The sequence below is a fragment of the Hypanus sabinus genome, chromosome 9 (assembly GCF_030144855.1).
Source record: "Hypanus sabinus isolate sHypSab1 chromosome 9, sHypSab1.hap1, whole genome shotgun sequence".
Lineage (NCBI taxonomy): Eukaryota > Metazoa > Chordata > Chondrichthyes > Myliobatiformes > Dasyatidae > Hypanus > Hypanus sabinus.
This window is the reverse complement of record NC_082714.1, coordinates 46,530,281-46,549,289: the sequence shown is the minus strand read 5'-3', so window position 1 is coordinate 46,549,289 and position 19,009 is coordinate 46,530,281. Positions and strand designations below refer to the sequence as shown.

At 38.2% G+C, this 19,009-nt stretch overlaps 1 protein-coding gene across 1 annotated transcript in view; it reads left to right on the top strand.

Annotated features, from left to right (window-relative positions):
- LOC132399349 (uncharacterized) overlaps window positions 1-18,729 on the top strand; it is a 215,820-nt gene extending 197,091 nt beyond the window's left edge. Inside the window, exons 61-68 of the mRNA XM_059979603.1 lie at window positions 187-296; window positions 5,684-5,806; window positions 6,225-6,366; window positions 9,231-9,407; window positions 10,400-10,523; window positions 12,995-13,130; window positions 13,803-14,000; window positions 16,428-18,729. Coding sequence (XP_059835586.1) covers window positions 187-296; window positions 5,684-5,806; window positions 6,225-6,366; window positions 9,231-9,407; window positions 10,400-10,523; window positions 12,995-13,130; window positions 13,803-14,000; window positions 16,428-16,598 — 1,181 coding nt within the window. The 3' untranslated portion in view covers window positions 16,599-18,729. The remainder of the gene's footprint in view (window positions 1-186; window positions 297-5,683; window positions 5,807-6,224; window positions 6,367-9,230; window positions 9,408-10,399; window positions 10,524-12,994; window positions 13,131-13,802; window positions 14,001-16,427) is intronic.
- Window positions 18,730-19,009: the final 280 nt, after the last annotated feature.

Sequence of the window (19,009 nt, the reverse complement as noted above, 5' to 3'; positions counted from 1 at the left end):
TAGACTAAATTTAGTTTAATTTTATGTCTCCTTAAATGACCACAATCAGTACAGTTATAAATGTTTCTCTTTTTAATAGTAGTTCTTTTTAATAATCTGAACCCTCCTGTCATTTATTATGAAACTGCTAACTGTAGGAAGTAATATCTTAACAGTTGTTATACTTGTGTTTACCTGTGTTTGCAGGTATATCAGCTGGTCTGTTTGGAACTAATGATAATGAAGCTGGAAATGAATTCACTCTACCCAACCACTCACAAGCAGAGAATGTGCAAGAGTTTGCAGAAGAATGGCAGGTAAAGTACTGATTCTAACACACCAGGAGAGGTTCATAATCACTGTGATTCTCTAGTTACAAATTGCAACTTTAATGCAATATAGATATGCAACATATGCACAGCCAATGCTGGTTTTGTTATATTAACCAATGGGATAGACTTGGATTTGTATTTTCAAAGAGCTGCTGCCTCAGTTCTCCGGCGTCACAGGTTCAATGCTGAACTCGTATCGAGTTTGTATCTTCTCACAATGCTTGCATGAATTTCCCTCGGTCCTCCATGGTTCTTCCACATTCCAAAGATGCAATGGGTTGAGAAGTTGATTGGCTACTTTAAAATACTGTACCTGGGTGGTAGGACATGAGATGGCGGGTGTTGACAGATATAAAAGTAAGAATAGGTTACCAAAAATAAGTGGGGAGATGAGACTGATACAATTGTTCTGAGAGCTAGCATAGATTGATGGGCCAATAGGTATCCTGTGTTGTAAGGGAATATGAATACAAAATATGTAAAGGTATATTGCATCCAGATCTGATAAATACTGATTATTGTTAAGTCAAAATATGTTCAGTAATGTGTCAGACTACATGGGTAATGCAAAAACCAATGACTCCAATCAAATTTTCCCAATATTAATATAATAATTTTCCTGCCCAAGTTTGTGTAAGCCTCACATAACTCAGTTTAGGGCTAACTTTTGAGTGCATTAGCTGCTGCCAGGAAAGATGAAAACAATTGAAAATACTGGAAAGCCTCCAGTTAATGAGATGGCATCTGTGAAAAGAACTGATGAAGGCAATCAAGATTAACACTGTTCCTCATTCTATAAGTACTGCCTCACTTACTGAGTGTTTCCAGCAATTTCTATTTTTATTTCAGATTTCCAGCATCAGCATTTTTTTTTCATTTCCAGAAGAAAATAGGATTCGATGTGACTGGATTGATCCTTCAACTGAAAGTACCTGATTTTCAGTGGTGGATCTGGCTTTCTATTTGCATCATAATATATGGCCCAATATATATTTTATGTATATCACCTCATCAGTGATGTGTCCTGCGGTCATAGAGTGTATCTGGTCTTTCAGCATCACATGGTCTTGCCCAGGTGACCCAGCCAGAGTTGATCAGGCCCACAGGACACTCCTCTTGATCCATAGCCATCTGGAGGCTCGCACAGTGGCCTCTGTGAAAATTCTATAAAGGCTCTTTTCTTTGCAGGCCCCATAATGCTTAGGAGAGAGTTGGCTCTGCACAGTGAGCAGCCAGCAAAACCTCCACACCCCGCTTCTATAGGCTCACATCGTACAGTAACAGCGTTCCAGACACTTTACTCTCCCCCTCGAGTTGCACACGCAGTGTATGTGTGGAGATGTTTGCACCACAAGCTGAGATTCATTAGGCCAATGTTAGCTCACAGTGATGCCCATCGACAGTGGGAGATGAACTTGCAGGTCAGTCTGATATTAATTACCTGACTTCAGTTGAATCCCAGTAGTCAGCTGACCAGCAACAGGGAGAGGGATGAAAATCATTGACTAAAAGGTCACCCACAGGATTAGAAGAAAAATCATGACACACATATAAAGTGGTGTTTGTAGGGTTTTGTAGACAGGGAGGTTAAAGTCAATGACACCTCAAATCTCCTTGTGGACTCAAAGAATGATTTTGTTCCTGACCAACATTCCCTCTTTTTTTTACAGCTGTGAGGACCAACCATTGTTCTGACCAACCATTATTTTACACTGTGTGACACTTCAAATGTTTTTTTTTGTTCTCGTATGCATTCTATGAATATTTAGAACAAACAAGTGCACGACAACAAATGCTATGTGCCCAAGAGTATCTCAGTTACTGCGTGGTCACCCCGCGCACGTAGAAGGAGCAGTGCCTGAAGATATCTACAACAGGTCTCATTTCAAAGTCAGCTGCATTCCATGATGACTTAGTGGCACAAGCATGATTTTGTTTTAATGAATAAAATGCTAGGTTGCTTCTGAGCTTCTAACATCTTTGACATGAATCAAGGGGAGATGTAAAATTCTCCTTACTTATTTGATATATTAAAATTTCAGTTACTTATTTATCTATCTATCTATTTATTTAGAGATGCAGCCCTTCAGGCCCTTCAAGCTGCACCATGGCAACCCTGATTTAACTCTTACCTAATCACGGAACAATGTACAATAACTAATGAATCTCTATGGTACACTTTTGGACTGTGGGAGGAAACCAGAACCCCTGGAGAAAACCCTTGCATTCCACAGGGAGAACACACAGAGGATGCTGGGATTGAACTCCAAGCCCCAATGCCCCGAGCTGTAATAGTGTTGCGCTAACCACCGCGCTACCATGATGCCATAAAAATACAAGAAAGTAGCTTTTTGCTTGCTGTCCGTTTGCCCTCACCCTGATCAGTCACATATTTAATCTTGTTTCCTTGGCTCTCTATTCTGTTGTGATATATTTATTCATTGTTTTATTTATAGCTTTTATAGATTATTCTTTCACACTTTGCAATCATGAACATTTTTTCCAATTGAAGAATTGAAAACATGGGTTAGATTTAGTATTGGATTTATTTTTAAGTAGAATTCTTTACACTCTACTTTTTTGTTGTTGTCATATGCATACAATGAATATTTAGGCATCTCAGTTACTGCATGGCCACCCCGCGCACGTGCGCTACGTAGCGTTTAGCCCAAACGCTAGAGTGTTGTTGCTTTCCCTATTGCAGGTCTGTGCTGGATGTCTGCAAGACTAAAACTTGTTTTTTCATTTGTTTATCCAAATAATTATTTAAGTCTTGTATTCAGTGTTCCAATATTCTGTAAGAAAGAGGAATGGTGAGAGGTTTAGGGAGGTAATGCTGGAAAAGAAACTGGAAGTAACTGCTTCATCAAAGGACAAGGGACAATGGAGAGGAAGATTTCTCTTTGTTTATTAAAATACTAATGTAGGTTAGTGCACTATATAAATTACTTCACTACCATTGCAGAAAGGTAAATTTTACTAATTTCAGAGAAATTCTCAACACACCTTTTCTCTCTGGATTTAAAACTGATAAAGGACATGTCTTGAATGATAGCCTCAGATAATTTTAAATAATGAGTTGCAAAATGAAGTGCAGATCACTGGGGATCTGATTAATACACTTTTCAGTCATGCTTAATTGCAACATTTAAAAGGCATTAGGATAGGTACATGACTGGGAGGTTTTACAGGATTATGGACAGAACATGGGCAACTGGGACTAGCAGGGAGGCAGCATGCACCAGTTGGGCCAAAGAGCCTGTTTCCATACCATTCTCTGTGGCTCTATATATCAAAACGATAGGACAATGTAAGTCATCTCTAATACGATGTTGAATGGAGCATGCGACACTACCAAGGCCAAGGAACCATCTTGAACATACCTTAGACAAGGTGCATTTCATGTGCTGTAATCCTCATTGTAAAACTCGGATGCCTGAAAATTGTCAATCGTTTACAGCTACACGAGCAAGGTGGGATATGGCAACCAAACCAATTTCCTGCGTAAGGGGCTTCTGATGGGAATTTCAGTCCTCCAGAAAGCATTCAAGGAAGGTCCTTGCACCACCCCTTCAAAGAGCGTATGAATGAAGTCAAGTGTGGTTGAAAACAAGGTTCAGTTTGAAACGTTGTGGTGGAAAGAGACCTGTAGAAGAGTTGGAAATTAGAAGGAGTGGTGTTGGGCAAAGTGATGGGTCAGGAGAGTGGTGTTGGGCACAGGTGATTGGTAAGGGGGAGGGGTGGTGTTAGGCCCAAGTGATGGGTAAGGTGGGGATCTGTTGTTGGGGTCATTGTAGATAGATTTGATAATCAAGCAGACAAACTTGGGATCTCTGAATTGGTTAACTTATTAATCTGATGACTATTTGACTGAAAAGAAAATTAACCACTGAAATTAAAAATACATTTCTGATCAGAGATTTTAATAATTATGATTTCTGTATTCATTTTTTCAGTTTGCATTGGGATACTTTAGTTTCTAAAGTAAACTAAACCTACTGAATAAAATTGTAATGTTATGTTATAATATTTATTTCCTCTTTGCATTGAATTGCATCAGTCAGTAGAAAGTGCCACCTGGAAAAGATCCAGTGTCGTTTAGTTGTCTGCCAACCAATTCTCCTCTGGAAGTTTTTTATCGCTCTGATTATTAATTTTAAATATAAAACAAAGTATCCTTTCATAACATATCCTCTTTTTACTTCAGTTATGTCCATAGAACAGTGTTCCAATTATTATGTGAAATCTAATCAATTGAAGTTCAGTCTGGGGTTGGGCTGGAAATCGTGGATCATAATGTTCAAGAGGGTGCCAGGATAATTGAAGTTCAACTGGTTTTAAAGCAATGGGGTACTATCTGAGCAACACACACAAAATGCTGGTGGAATGCAGCAGGCCAGGCCCGAAACATAGACAGTGCTTCTTGTTATTGATGCTGCCTGGCCTGCTGCATTCCACCAGCATTTTGTGTGTGTTGCTTGAATTTCCAGCATCTGCAGATTTCCTCGGGAGTACTATCTGAGATGTTATTTTCAAAGTTCAATGTAAACGTTACTATCAAAGTACATATACATCACCATGTACAACCCTGACGTTCATTTTCCTGTGGGCATTCTCAGCAAATCTACGGGATAGTAACTGTAACAGGATTGATGAATGATCAACCAGAGTGCAGAAGACAACAAACTGTGCAAATGCAAATACAAACAAACAGCAATAAATAATGAGATAAAAAGTCCTTGAAAGTGAGATAATTGGTTGTGGGAATATTTCAATGTTGCGGGAAGTGAAGATGAGTGTAGTTATCCCCTTCTATTCAAGAACCTAATGTTGAGGGGTAGTAATTGAACCAATGCTTGCATATATTCATTTAATGCATTAAGAGCCACTTTTGATCTATCTGTGAATGAAAGATCATGGAGTATCATTCTCTTTGATCTACTGAACGTCTATACATTTGTACTTGAGAGATGTCATTTAAAGCTGAGTGAGCAATGAAACCAGTACTTAGTGGAGATGAACCTTCCACCACTTTCAATTTGTTTTATTGGATTTGTCACTGCATGATATTCAGTTGCTGAATTTATAGAAAGCTTTCTGTGTTAATAAACACATTTGTATACTGTCATCTTGTACAAAGCAGCACTACAATTTTGGCAAAACATTCATCCAGTTCATACTCTCATGAATATTGTATGTTTGTAATCCATCAACAGCTCTCTCCTGTTCATGATGACCAGACCAGACTAGCATAAGCATCACTATTGAACTAATGACCATTAGGCACAAAGTGCAGTATATTCTCCTAAATAAACAGCAGTTTTTCTTTCTGTTGGATCATGCTAACTATCTTGTTATTCCATCTCTAATAGATTGATGCAGTGTGTCACGCTAGGGACAAGAAGATTAAGCAGTGCTTTGACAGTACTCTTCAATACTTCTGCAAAACTTTATTCAAAGGCACTTACTCACCTCTCAGAAACTGTTTCAAAGTGGTAAGTCACTGTACAGTGTTGATGACATAAATACTCAGTTTAGTTAGCAGGGTGGCACAGTAGCATAGTGGTTAGCACAATGCTTTACAGTATCAGAACCCTGGTTCGATTCCCATTGCTGCCTGTAAGGAGTTGTATGTTCTCCACGTGACCGTGTGGGTTTCCCACATTCCACAGACGTACCAGTTGGTAGGTTAATTGGTCATTGTAAACTGTCCTGTGATTGGGCTAGGATTAAATTGGAAGATTGATTGGTGACACCGGGGGATAGGTTCCATGCTGTATGCCAATAAATAGAAATTTCATATAGTTATGTTATTGTTCATATGTAATGCAGTCATCAGATCATTTGATGTACATTTTGGTTGCAAAACTTTATTTTTAGAGATTTTGACAATAAGAGTTGTGTGCATTTCAGGTAGACCCAGCTCCTTTCTATGACATGTGCCTGAACGATGTGTGTGAGTCCTCAGATCTTCAGGACGGCTGTAGCCTCGCAGCGGCCTTTGTCCACTTGTGCAACCGGAATTTTGTTCCTCTGCAACTTCCATCACAGTGTGGTAAATCTGACCAGTTTTCATACGAATGATAAATGAAGTAACAGTAATGCATGGTGCTGCTGATTTACGGGCTCTTGGAACTAGCAAACTGAATTTTCTCAAAAAGACAGTTACTGTTTTCTTCTTCAAGGCTGTGTGACCCCAAAATCCTACTTTTAGAGGTATCTTTCAGTAGCCTAGTGATAGGGTCGCATTGCACTGAATTTCCCAGGAGGAAAGAAAAACAGTTAATAACAATATGCATAGTTTGATTTAAATAGGATGATGATTGAGGAAAGAAGCAATTGCCCTTTTTAGTCCCTGCTTGTCTACATAAACTGGTCAATCTGAACTTAACTCAGATACTTGGAAATTCCCTTTGTGGCCACTGGATGACAGGTAATTGACCATTTGAACACAGGTTCATTTGAACCTAGGACCTCACTTACTACTGAACAGATTTTATGCAATGTGCATTCTAACAGCATATGGCTTATAAAGCAAATGTTCTAAGTCCATTCTAGGCTTAGGAGATCACAGGAGAGTGGGAGAAAAACCATGGATAGAATGGACGGGTACCTGACTCAGCTACCCGTCCTCAGGTACCTGACGGGATAGGATGTTAGTTGGGTGCAATGATCAATTGGTTATGATAGGTCAGAGTGCTGAGATTAGTGGCCAGGTTAATACATTTGATAGAACACTGGGGTTGAAATGAAGTTAAGCAGTGATCGTAAACTTGATAACCTTTACGGGATTTAATTGAAAGTGGACTTGCCTGATCTGAGTTCCCAGCGCTGGGCTTCAACCTCCTCTGTTTTAAGACAAGTGTGTTGAATACAAAACTCACCAGTGGATGCCGACAAGGAACCAGCATGAATATTGTGATCCACATCATAAATCTGATTTGTTATTCCCATTTCCATTGAGGTACACAATAACACTATAATTTAATTTCTTGGCAATTACACTTATTTCCTGATAGTTGGTAAACTACTCCAGAAATCAAAAGCCAAAATGCAGAGTTTTAATTTACCAGATTTATTTAAGGGATATTTATAGAATTAAAGCTAATAGATCTTTGGATGAATGAATTCTTCCTAATCCTTTCTTCTTCCCCTTAACTCTGCAAGTATCTACCCTTTACTCTAATGCTACCAGACGCAGATTCTCTTTACTATCACTTTACTATCTGTTAAACCTATCACAATTATGAGCCACTCTATGAAATCTCCCTTATTAACCTCCTTTATGAAACTGTAAGAACAAAACTAAGAACCCTTGACATTTGCACCATTCCAGTTAATCTCCTTCAGAACAACACACCCAAAATGCTGGGGGAACTCAGCAAAGCAGGAAGCATCTATGGAAAAGAGTAAAACAGTCAATGTTTCACCCCGAGACCCTTCATCAGTCCAATTTCAGAAGAGTATTGATAATGGCTGGGATCACCCATCTTAAAGACACTGCCCAGAAGAAGGCAATGGCAAACCACTTCTGTAGAAAGATTTGCCAAGAACAATCTGGTCACAGAGACCGTGATTGGCCATGTCATACGATACAGCACAGGATGATGATGGGTGCTGACTTAAAAACATGGATTCTATCTTATGAATTCAATCAAATGTAAATCCAAAAGCAGACAAGAAGTGGAACATTTGGATGATCTAATGAGGATTAAGATGCATCTTTCATCTGGAAGTGAAATTAATCTGGACAGTGTATATAGACAATGGATTTGTGATAAAGACAAACAAGGAAGAGTTTATGCAACATGAAAGATTTCCTTTGCTGTACCATATTTCATGATATCCTTCAATTAAAAAATAAATCCAGAAGTATGTGATTATTCAATTTTCATTCTAATCATTCATAATATGTATAGTGCAAAAAAATTAAAATGATACAAGTTTTCAGTCCGTGTAAGAATTACCTGCTCAGAGAAACAGTTGGTCCGTGCAACAGTAAAAGAATATTAGAGGGAACATTGGATGGCTCTGTTAAGTATTTCAGAATAGCAGGCAAAGGGTATTCAGTAAAGCTTGATGAATGACCAGGAGACACCCGTTCAAATAACGGTAGAGCACTTGAGAAATTGAATTCAGTAAATGTAAATAAATACTATTGCTAATAATGGAAGTATGAAATTGTTAAGTTGTTGTTTTAATAATAAACCTTTAGAGAAAGGAATCTTCTGTCACATTCTTGACCTGTTTATGATTCCAGAACTTACAGTGAAGTGAATGCCATTTATTGCCATTTAAAATGGCCGAGAAGCCATTCAGTCAAGCATCACAGTCCGTGAATGTTGTTGAAAATAACTAATATCATGCTTTAAATCCACTGTGTATCTCATCCCCATATCCTCAAAGTCCCTCAACAGATCTACCAGAGACGTTCAATGCATCAGATCATAAGACCAAATGATATAGAAACAGAATTAGGCCATTTGGCCCATCGAGTCTGTTCCACCATTTCATCAAGGCTGATCCAATTTTGCTCTCAACCCTAGTCTCCTGCCTTCTCTCTATATCCCATTGTGCCCTGACCAGTCAAGAATTTTATCAACCTCTGTTTTAAAGACTTGGCCTCCACAGCTGCCTGTGGGAAAGAATTCCAAAGCTTCACCAGTATCTAGCTAAAGAAATTCATTCTCATCATTCTAAGAGGATGCCTCTCTATTCTGAGGCTGTGTCCTCTGGTCTTAGACTCTCCCACCACAGGAACATCCCATCCACATCCACTCTATCAAAGCCTTTCACCATTTGTTGGGTTTCATTGAGGTCACCCCTCAATCTTCTGAATTCTAGTGAATACAGGCCCAGAGCCTTCAAATGTTCTTCATGTTTCTGCATTGTCTTCTAATCACTCTCTTCCTTGTATAGTGACTGGAAAGGACAGCGAAAGTCTGCTAAATGATGATATCATAAACAGTGGACAATGGATGTCTATGAAACGTGCAGATGTTCTCTTTATTATTGAAGAAAGAGACTGTAATAAGCCTGTTATTGTAAAACTTCCTTCACTTATTAATTCATTGGTTGAAACCTTCAAAAAACAAGGTGGGTGTCTCATTCTCTAATGGTTTTTTCAACAGGTAACTGGTTTGGCAACAAACAGCTAGGGAGATGGGCAGAGAATGTTGATGAATCTGGACAAGGGAATGATGGGAGGTCTCATATTGCCAATTAGCTGAGCTGTGTGAGTGGGATTTCAGGCCAATGGGACTACTACTACACAATTTCATCTTAATTTACAGAACCTCATCTTTGAAATATAGAATGTATTACATATGCTGTCAAAAGACAGCGTGCAATTCTGCAGATTTGTGTTGCCTTTCAAACATCTATAACCTTATTCAATATTTGTAGCATTTCCGCTTTATCCCATACCTTCCTTCCATTTCCACTTATTTTGTCTCCAGTACAGAAACTTGTGTAGAAATACCCAGAGTGAAAAAGGAAATACCGAGAACATCCAATGGGTTGGGAAGCATGTGTAGAGAAATAGAGTTCAATTCAGACACCCTTCGTCAAGCCAGCTGAGTGTTTTCAGGATTTCCTACTTTGATTTCAGATTTCCAGCATTTGCACTTCCTTGATTTTCAGTTGGTCACAGTGAAGTTTATGGAAAACTGACAGGATGGGTGGGTGAGAGAAACTTTCCAGACTATTACTTCTGAGAGGCAGCTTGCAGCATTGCTTTTTTCAGTGTCACATCTGAGAAAGTATTTTTAAGTTCCCCTGTCAAAATGAATGTCTCAGATAGAAACAAGGTTTGTAAGCTAACCCCAACTGATTTGGAGTTTTAAGCATGAAACCCTTAGGTTTAGGCCTCCAAAGCAATTCTGGTTGTAGATTTGATTTTTGTTATCCTGTCATCCTCATTACTTAGAATTGAGGGACTGCATGGGTGGGGTCATTATAATAGCTTATAATAATTGGGGGGCTTGGATTTTATAATTGTAATGAAGTTAAGAATTATATAAACTCTCAATTGTATTTGTCAGACTGGAGAATGTGATTGTGGTTTTTCACTCTTTTTTTTTACTCAGGACTCTCGGATGTAAAATTTGGTTTCATTGGCTTTGGTGACAATGGAATACATGAACAGCATCTCCTCACTGTGAGAAGCGATAACACAACCTCCCTCCCATGGTACTTGGAAAAAGAGCCAGGGTAAGGCTGTAAACTTAGCCATATTAGTGCAGTGAATGCCCTTCAGGGGCCTTTGTACTGCTGAATATAACCCTCCTACAAATTAAATTGTAACTCAACTCTTATAACAAATATACAGTCTTAGGAAAAAAATACCTTTAGTGTGTCTTTATGCAGAAGTTGGTAGTTGTGTAATAATAGTTAATTATTACACAGTCGAATGAACTGCCAGAAAAGTGCTGCATGCAAGTTCAATTCCAATGTTTAAGAGAAGTTTGGATAGGTACATAGATGGTAGGGGTATGGAAGGCTATGGTCCTGGTGCAGGTTGATAGGAATAGGCAGCTTAAATGGTTCAGCATGGACTAGATGGCCTGAAGGGCCCATTTATGAGCCATATTTTTCTATGACTCTATGCTTAAATGAACATAAAACTGCAAAAAAAGCTTCAAAAAATTCATCCCTTCTTATTTCCTGAAAGCGTTCTATGTGTTTAAATAGTGGAATAGTCAGTTTATAATTTTATATGGAAATATAATAGCTACAGTTTTTAAACTCAACCTCATATTAAAGTAGAAATATGTTCGCAGCCATGTGCAACAACTGGACAATCCAGTTTCTAGGTTGTATCATTTGTGTACAATTGAATGTTGTACTGTTCAATGGAACTGAATCTTCGTGGTCTGGTCAATACTGCTGTATTGCATCTTCCGTCAATTTAGCCAAGACTAATTTATTGGATCTTGCCAACCAATGACTTAACGAGTTGATCCCACAGCAGCATCTTGCCATTAATCCAATTGACCTCAGAGAAATTGCATTAACAGCTATATGCTGGGGTACTTCTAGCAGTAAAAGATGATGTTCACCTTATCACTCCGTAAAAATCATAAAAAGTACAGTATTAAGATCAACACTTCCACCATGACTGTGATGCTAAGCTATGCCAACACAATTTGCGTGCATTTGCCCCCTGTCCACTTCTATGCCTTTCTCATCTAAATACCTGTCCAAATGCCTTTAAGTTTTGTAATTGCATCTGCCTCAAATACCACTTCTGGCAGCCCTTGCAGGTACTTTCCTCCCTCTGTGAGAAAAGCTTTCTCCTCAGATCTCCATTTTGTGTGATGACAACGCACCTAAGTTTGAGTTCTTGATCTTCCTAAGTCTGAGCTAAGTTCTCTCCGTATGCTTAGCTGCGTGAAACACCACAGAAAATTAGAACAGCTCAAGTATGTAGAAGTCACACAAGCAACAGTCAGTAATTGTCTCCTACAAGAGAGTTTTGCCACTTAACCTTACCAAGCATTGAGTCTTACCCTCTGACTCCAAGTCCCCTCAACATCTTGGAGTTCACCATTGATTAAAAAAGAAACTCAAGTAATGCAGCCACAAGGTCAGAAACTGGTGTCTGGCTGAGAGACATGTCATCAAACCTATGTCTCTCTAAGTTGCAAGGTGGGGTATGACAGAATCTCCATTAGATGCATGCAACTACAGCAGTACCCATTAAGTTCAACACCATTCAGAAACAAATGATTGCAGGGTTGAAAGCCTTGTCATATGAAGAGTGTTTGAAGGCTCTGGGCCTGTACCTACTAGAATTCAGAAGAAACTTATTAAATGTTGAAAGGCCTTGATAGAGTGTGGACGGCACATGCAGAAGCCTGAGCACATTGCTGGTGGGGTGACACATGCTATGGGTAGTGAGTGGGGTTCCAGTACAGCACTTTCCAATTCCATGACCTCCGCCATCAAAATGGACGAGGGCAAAGGCACACATGAACAAAACCAGCTACAGAGAATGCTCCAAGTCACATGCCATCCCAATGTGGAAATACAGTGCCGATTCTTCATTTCCATTGGGTCTAAATTCTGGAACACTCTCCCAAAAATGCAGTAAAAGTATTGTCATCAGAAGGATGTAAGCAGTTTGCCATCACCTTCTCAAGGGCAATTGAGAATAGACAATCAATGCTAGCCTTGCAAGCCTTTCACCCATCATGTAAATTGGATATGTCACATTGAACAATTCCATTTGCCAGTGGTCAAATATCAATTAAGGAGAACGTGTCTGTCAGAGCATTCAACCAATCTATAATGTATGGATGACAACCTTATTGATTCAGTTTTGGAAGAGCAAAATTAATGCAAAATACAAGCCAGTATCTTTAGTGGAACAAGGACTGGAGATGCAAATTTTTGACTACACTGCAGCATTTATTTTTAATAATTTGCAGTAGAATTTGAAGGTAATCATTTGAGGCAGGGTAACACCTGGTGGAGGTACACATGGACTTCCTGTTGTTGTTTACGGTGTGTGTCCTGCTGGAGGATTGTGAGGCAAAACTTGGTAGTTTCCAACTCAAAGCTCACAATTTTGGTTTGTGCTATTCTAATGTTAACCAGAGATTGGTCAGAAGACTTTAAAAATGAATGGTAAAGCTCCAGTCCTGAATATGTTACATCTGATTTATCTGTACACTTTCCAGTAATCTGAAGTTCACCCACAATGCCACCCTCAATGTGCCAGCTGCTGTGAGACTGGTAGCTCAGTGGCCTTTCCGCAGCAAAGCAAGCAAGAGTGCCATTCTTCTGACCTGCTCCAGATGCCATCAGAGTGACAAGGTAACTCCATATTAAACTGTATATTGATCTAGCCTTCACCCATTTTGTAAAGTATAACTAATTATATTCTTCACCTAACTTATCATCCATATTATATCACAGGAAACAGAATATTTTCAGAGGTTGATTATTATGAATGTTGGTTTCTCTTGGCACCTTGCAGATGCAAACAATTATCCTTTTTCTGTTCCTTGTTTGGTCAGGGGTCCTTTAGCTGGGTATAATATTTTTAAAGAGGGAGGCTGGTACAATTGGAGTAGTAATTGATTACTTTGGTCTGGTGAATCCACAACTGTAGCATTGAGGGTTTTCATGGGTGTCAAATGGAAAAATTTACCAAATTTGCTCTTATTATTAATGTAAGAAGGGCCTTGAGAAGGACTGAAAATTTATCCACAGTCCTTTCCAACTAGAATTGAAAAATCCAGTCCAAATGCACAGTGTTTTATATTCTAGTAATTCACCAGGACTAAATATGATACTTTATTCCATTACCTAAGAGATTTTACAACTAGGCTTTTGGCATAGCATTTGTACTAAAGTCAGGCTTGATTTTAGTGACAGTTTTGTAATGATTTATCCTCCTCTGACCAGTCCCAGATGCTGCCTTTTCTATCTGTCGTGCTTAAATCATTCTCCTGACACCATTACCAATTTCCTTTGTTTCGTTAGAAATCTGGGAACACTTTGCAGAACATGCTAACGTCATCTGGGATTGTACTACATGTTCTAAAGGGCATGACATTTCAGATGAAGAATGGAGAGAGTGATGCCAGTATTGCAGGTTTAGACAGCTCCTATCTCTTCCGAGTCAGTAGTACTGGCTACAGTAAGAATCGGCCCTTCAAAGCATTACGCCATCACGTCATGGTAAGTTTATATTATTTCAAAGGGATAATCCAGTTTGTTGGAGAAATATTTAAAGAGCCCTTTTTGCTGTATGGAAAAAAAATTGTTTATTTGTCCTCGATACCCGCAAAAAGATGTACCGTGGAGAGCATTCTGAAGGACTGCATCCCTGTCTGCTATAAGGTGGCTACTGCACGGGACCGAAGGAAGCTGCAGAAGGTTGTAAATCTAGTCAGCTCCATCTTGCATACTAGTCTGCAAAGTACCCAGGACATCTTCAGGGAGCGGTGTCTCGGAAAGGCTGCGTCCATTATTAAGGACCTCCAGCACCCAGGGCACGTCCTTTTCTCACTGTTACCATCAGGCAGGAGGTAAAGAAGCCTGAAGGCACACACTCAGTGATTCAGAAACAACTTCTTCCCTTCTGCCATCCGATTCCTGTATGGACGTTGAACCCATGGACACTACCTCAATTTTTTTAATATACAGTATTTCTGTTCTTGCACTTATTAAAATCTATTCAATATATGTATACTATAATTGATTTAATTATTCACTATTATTTTTATTTAGTTTTTTTCTATATTATTTATTGCATTGAACTGCTGCTAAGTTAACAAATTTCGTGTCACATGTCAGTGATAATAAACCTGATTCTGATTCAGATTCTAAATTGTTTTTATCCCCAGGTAATACCTAGCTGGAAACAGCTATTTCAAGCTTACTGATAACTTGCCTGCTGACCATGCTTTAGCCTCATCAGTGTACAACACTCAATATAAATAATCAGTTCCCTCAACATGTAACATACCTTCAAAGTCTCAAACAATAAAATTCAGTTCTACAGTCCATTATTAGATTTAACTACTTGCAAAACTGTTGATTTAGCTACTGTTTATATTGTCTCAGATAAATCGTACAGTATCAAAACAGTAACTGAAAATAGTGTTTCTAGACAAATACAGTCAAGTGGATTCGTGGCACAGCTAAGCTGTTAAGAACAAAGGTTTTTCTAAAACAAAAATATTCAAAAGCCATAAAAGGAAATTTATGAAGCTGCAAATTCATAAATTCTTCTGCCACCGGATTTCTGAATGGACATTGAACATTAGCTCCACTACTTTTTATTACTCTGTTTACCTTTTACACTTGGCTAATTTAACTATATTTATTTATTTATTTGTTCATTTATTTATTGTAATCCACAGTTTTTACTCTATTACTATGTACTGTATTGAACTCCTGCTAGAAAGTCATCAAATTTCACAATGTATGCCATTGATATTAAACCTGATCCTGATTCTGATCTGTATCAGTCACTGTGAACTATTAAAATCGTGTTTGAAGACAGAATATAATATTAATGGTAAGACTCTTGGCATTGCGGAGGATCTGAGAGATCCTGGAGTCCATGTCCAGAGGACATTCAAAGCTGCTGTGCAGGTTGATAGTGTTGTTATGAAAGTGTATGGTGTGTTGGCCTTCATCAACCATGGGATTGAGTTCAAGAGCTGTGAGGTAATGTTACAGCCTATATAAGACCTCGGACAGACCCCAGTTGAGGTACTGTGTTCAGTTCTGCTCACTCACTACAGGAAGGCTGTGGATACTACAGAGAGAGTGCAGAGGAGATTTACAAGAATGTTGCCTGGATTGGAGGGTGTACCTTATGAGAATAGGTTGAGTGAACTTGGCCTTTTCTCCTTTGAGTGACGGAGAATGAGAGGTGACCTGACAGAAGTGTATAAGATGATGAGGGGCATTGATCATGTGGATAGACAGAGGCTTTTTCCCAGGGCTGAAATGGCTAACATGAGGGGGCATAGTTTTAAGGTGCTTGGAAATAGGTACCGAGGGGATGTCAGGGGTAAGTTTTTCACACAGAGAGTGGTGGGTGCATGGAATGTACTGCTGGCAGCAGTGGATGAAGTGGCTACAATAGGGTTTTTTAAGAAACTCTTAGATAGGTACATGGAGCTTAGAAAAATAGAGGGCTATGCGGTAGGAAAATTCTGAGCAGTTTCTAGAGTAGGTTACATGGTCAGCACAAGATTGTGGGCCGAAGGACCTGTAATGTGCTGTAGATCTCTATGTTCTATGTTCTTGTTAGAACTACAACATTATTTCAAGTTTCATGACAGCATTTTATCATTTTCACAACAGAAGTTCCACTTAGAAGTTTTATTTACTTCAAAGGTTGTTGCAAATTCTTTAATTTCCCCTTCTTACAGAAGGTTTTCTTAATCCCAATTTAATATCTTCTTAAGCAACTCCCAACAGAACCTCAGGTGTCTGTCCCTAAATCCTGGCTGTTTATTCCAAGCCTTTCAGTCTACATTAACTGAGCCAATGATCACAGCAGGATTTACATTCCAGAACAAGATGGTGGCAGAATGATCCCATTCAGAAATGGCTTCTATTTCTAATGCTTATAATTTTGTCTTTCAGTTGCCTTCTGAGGATGTGTGCCTAGCTGCAGCAATCAAATCGGGAGGAGCAATATTTGACTCTACACATTTCCTCAGACAAAGCAAACGTTTCCTCCATTTGTTTAGCTGCCAAATCACTGGGATAGATAAAACTGGCAAATGTGAGAGCCACCAGTCCATTACAGCTTGAGCTGGCTTCATTTGGTGCAGATGACCCCTGTGTTACAGATGTTCACCCCTACAGAATTTTTAAACTACTACCCATAAAGTTGAGATATGGAATGAAGTTTTTTCTCATGTAAATTATGTGGGGGTAATAAATAAGTAGACACTTTTTTGCATCACATTTCTTGATGCATGTACAGATGACGCAGCATTGTATGACAGATGCAGACTGTTTTCTAGAAACGCACCCTCTCTGTAACTTGAGGGGGTAGTCTAAATTTGAGTTGACTACTTCATAGTAAAGAGAATATCATATATTTATAGCAGTAGATTTACAATGTGGGGAAACAATCTGTGGAATTAGAAATCTTAGAGTCAGATTACAGATTATACAGTGATGTCATTGTATATGTTACTCTGGATTACAAATTAATCTTTAAACATTAAATCAAACTCTTTATTTCTACCCCGTGACATGTTTGTATAGTCTTGACAGAATAATTTTTAAACTCCCTAATCCTTGTTATTTTCTTCTCAAAGTTTTCTTGAATGTTTGCAGGGAAGAATTACTGCTGAAAATGAGAGGGAGCTAAATATAGCAGATGCAAAAAGTTGCAAAAGGCCAGGCATTAAAACTGCTGTGGCATTTCACTCTAATAAAACAGCAAGGTGACTCACGTCAGGAAGTAGTTCATTCACAGCATTGCCTTGTGGGATTATAAAAGAACAGCCATCTATTCAGTATACTTTAAATACTATCAGTGTTGTGTGAAAAGCAGTCTGAATATTTGGTGTCAGTGAGTTTAATATAGGTGAAAAGTAAATGTTTGATTTTGAGCATAATCAAAGTAAGACTTATTTAATCCTTCTGCATGGTACTCTGAGAAACAGCAGAAAATGTGAGCGGTCATTTTGCATTGTATTCAACTAAGTAAAGCACAGAACAGAACTTGGTCTGTACAAAGTCTCAAGACACATTTGATGAGTTTAAACTATGTAATAAATGAGACTCAGCTGACTTGGCAGCATTGTACAAATTGTGAGATATCACAGACTGAGAACTTCCACAACACATCTGAAATGCTGTAGTAAGTAGATTTATTATTGTACTTTCTAGAGGTCATTTGCTAAGATAGTGTGTCAGTTTATATAGTGTTTAATAATATCCCCAGTGCAAGTCAGTGTGTTGCTTGATAAGTTGAAGATGTTATATGGCAGTTATAGTCTGACAGATCTAGTGACTACAATAGTACCAGCATGGGGTAAATATTGGTGTTAAAGATGCTGAGAATTGAAACCATTGGTTTCATTATCAAAAGCAATAAGTTTTAGCATGACTCACTGGTGTCTTTATTACTGGCATGTGATTAAACTATGTACCGATTATGAAAATAATATCCAGGACATTAAGAAAGACAACTAACTATTGAGTTACAGTAATAATTTAGTACGGAATTTGTAAATATCTTAATATTGGACATATTTGTGCCTTTTCATTTTGTCTGTTAAAATTTACTAAATTCCATTTCCTTTGGACCATTTTTGTTTTTGCAAATAAAAAAGTCTTTGATTTTGTTAACTTTAAGTACCAGTTAGAGTTTGCAGTCAGTTAGAGAAATATAAATGTCATCTCTTCTTGGACTTTATGTGAGCTGAAGCTACATGTTCAAAAGCTCAATCAATTTAGCAAGAGTACTGTAAAAATAATATTACCTGCTGGCTTACTAAATCTGTTTTCAATTGAAATATGTGCTGTTGGAATCAAGAGAAAACCATCTTTTGAATCATAGTTTCTTGGTGTTTCAATTTTGTTTTTTGCTATTAATATATATTTAAATAAAAACTTTTTGTTGGTTTGCAGTCATTCTAATTTGGTCATTTGAGGAAACTGAGTTATGTAAATATTTTCAGTGGCTCAGTTGCCCTTTACCTCATTAATGTAGTACACTTTTACATTTTGGTTGTTTATCATTTTTTTAGTTCCTGTGAGCATCTAGTCTTAATGTGATTTGTTGTTAAAGCCTGAGTACTGAAATCATTCCACAAAAACAATTACGTGAATGTGATATGTAAATTTTCAGGCTTAAATGTGTTTTGTGTAACCAATACCAGCAGTGTTTTTGATGTTTAACTTGATGACAAATAAACTAAAATTAAACTCATAATTGTGTGGTGAGTCCCTTAACTGGTAGCAATTACTGCGTGACCTTTCTGCATCTTTTATCAGCATTTTGTAGCATCTTAACTTGTATAACTGAGATTAATACATTTAAAAGAATCCAGCAAATGTGGAGAATAATAGGCAATGCTAGTAACTTGTATCTCTCATTTTATGAAATACAGTGTGGCTTAAGGAAATCCGCCTTGTACTCAAGAAAAGATTGGAGGGGACAGTTTCTGGTACCATGTTCTACACCGGGAAAAGTCCAACAGGTC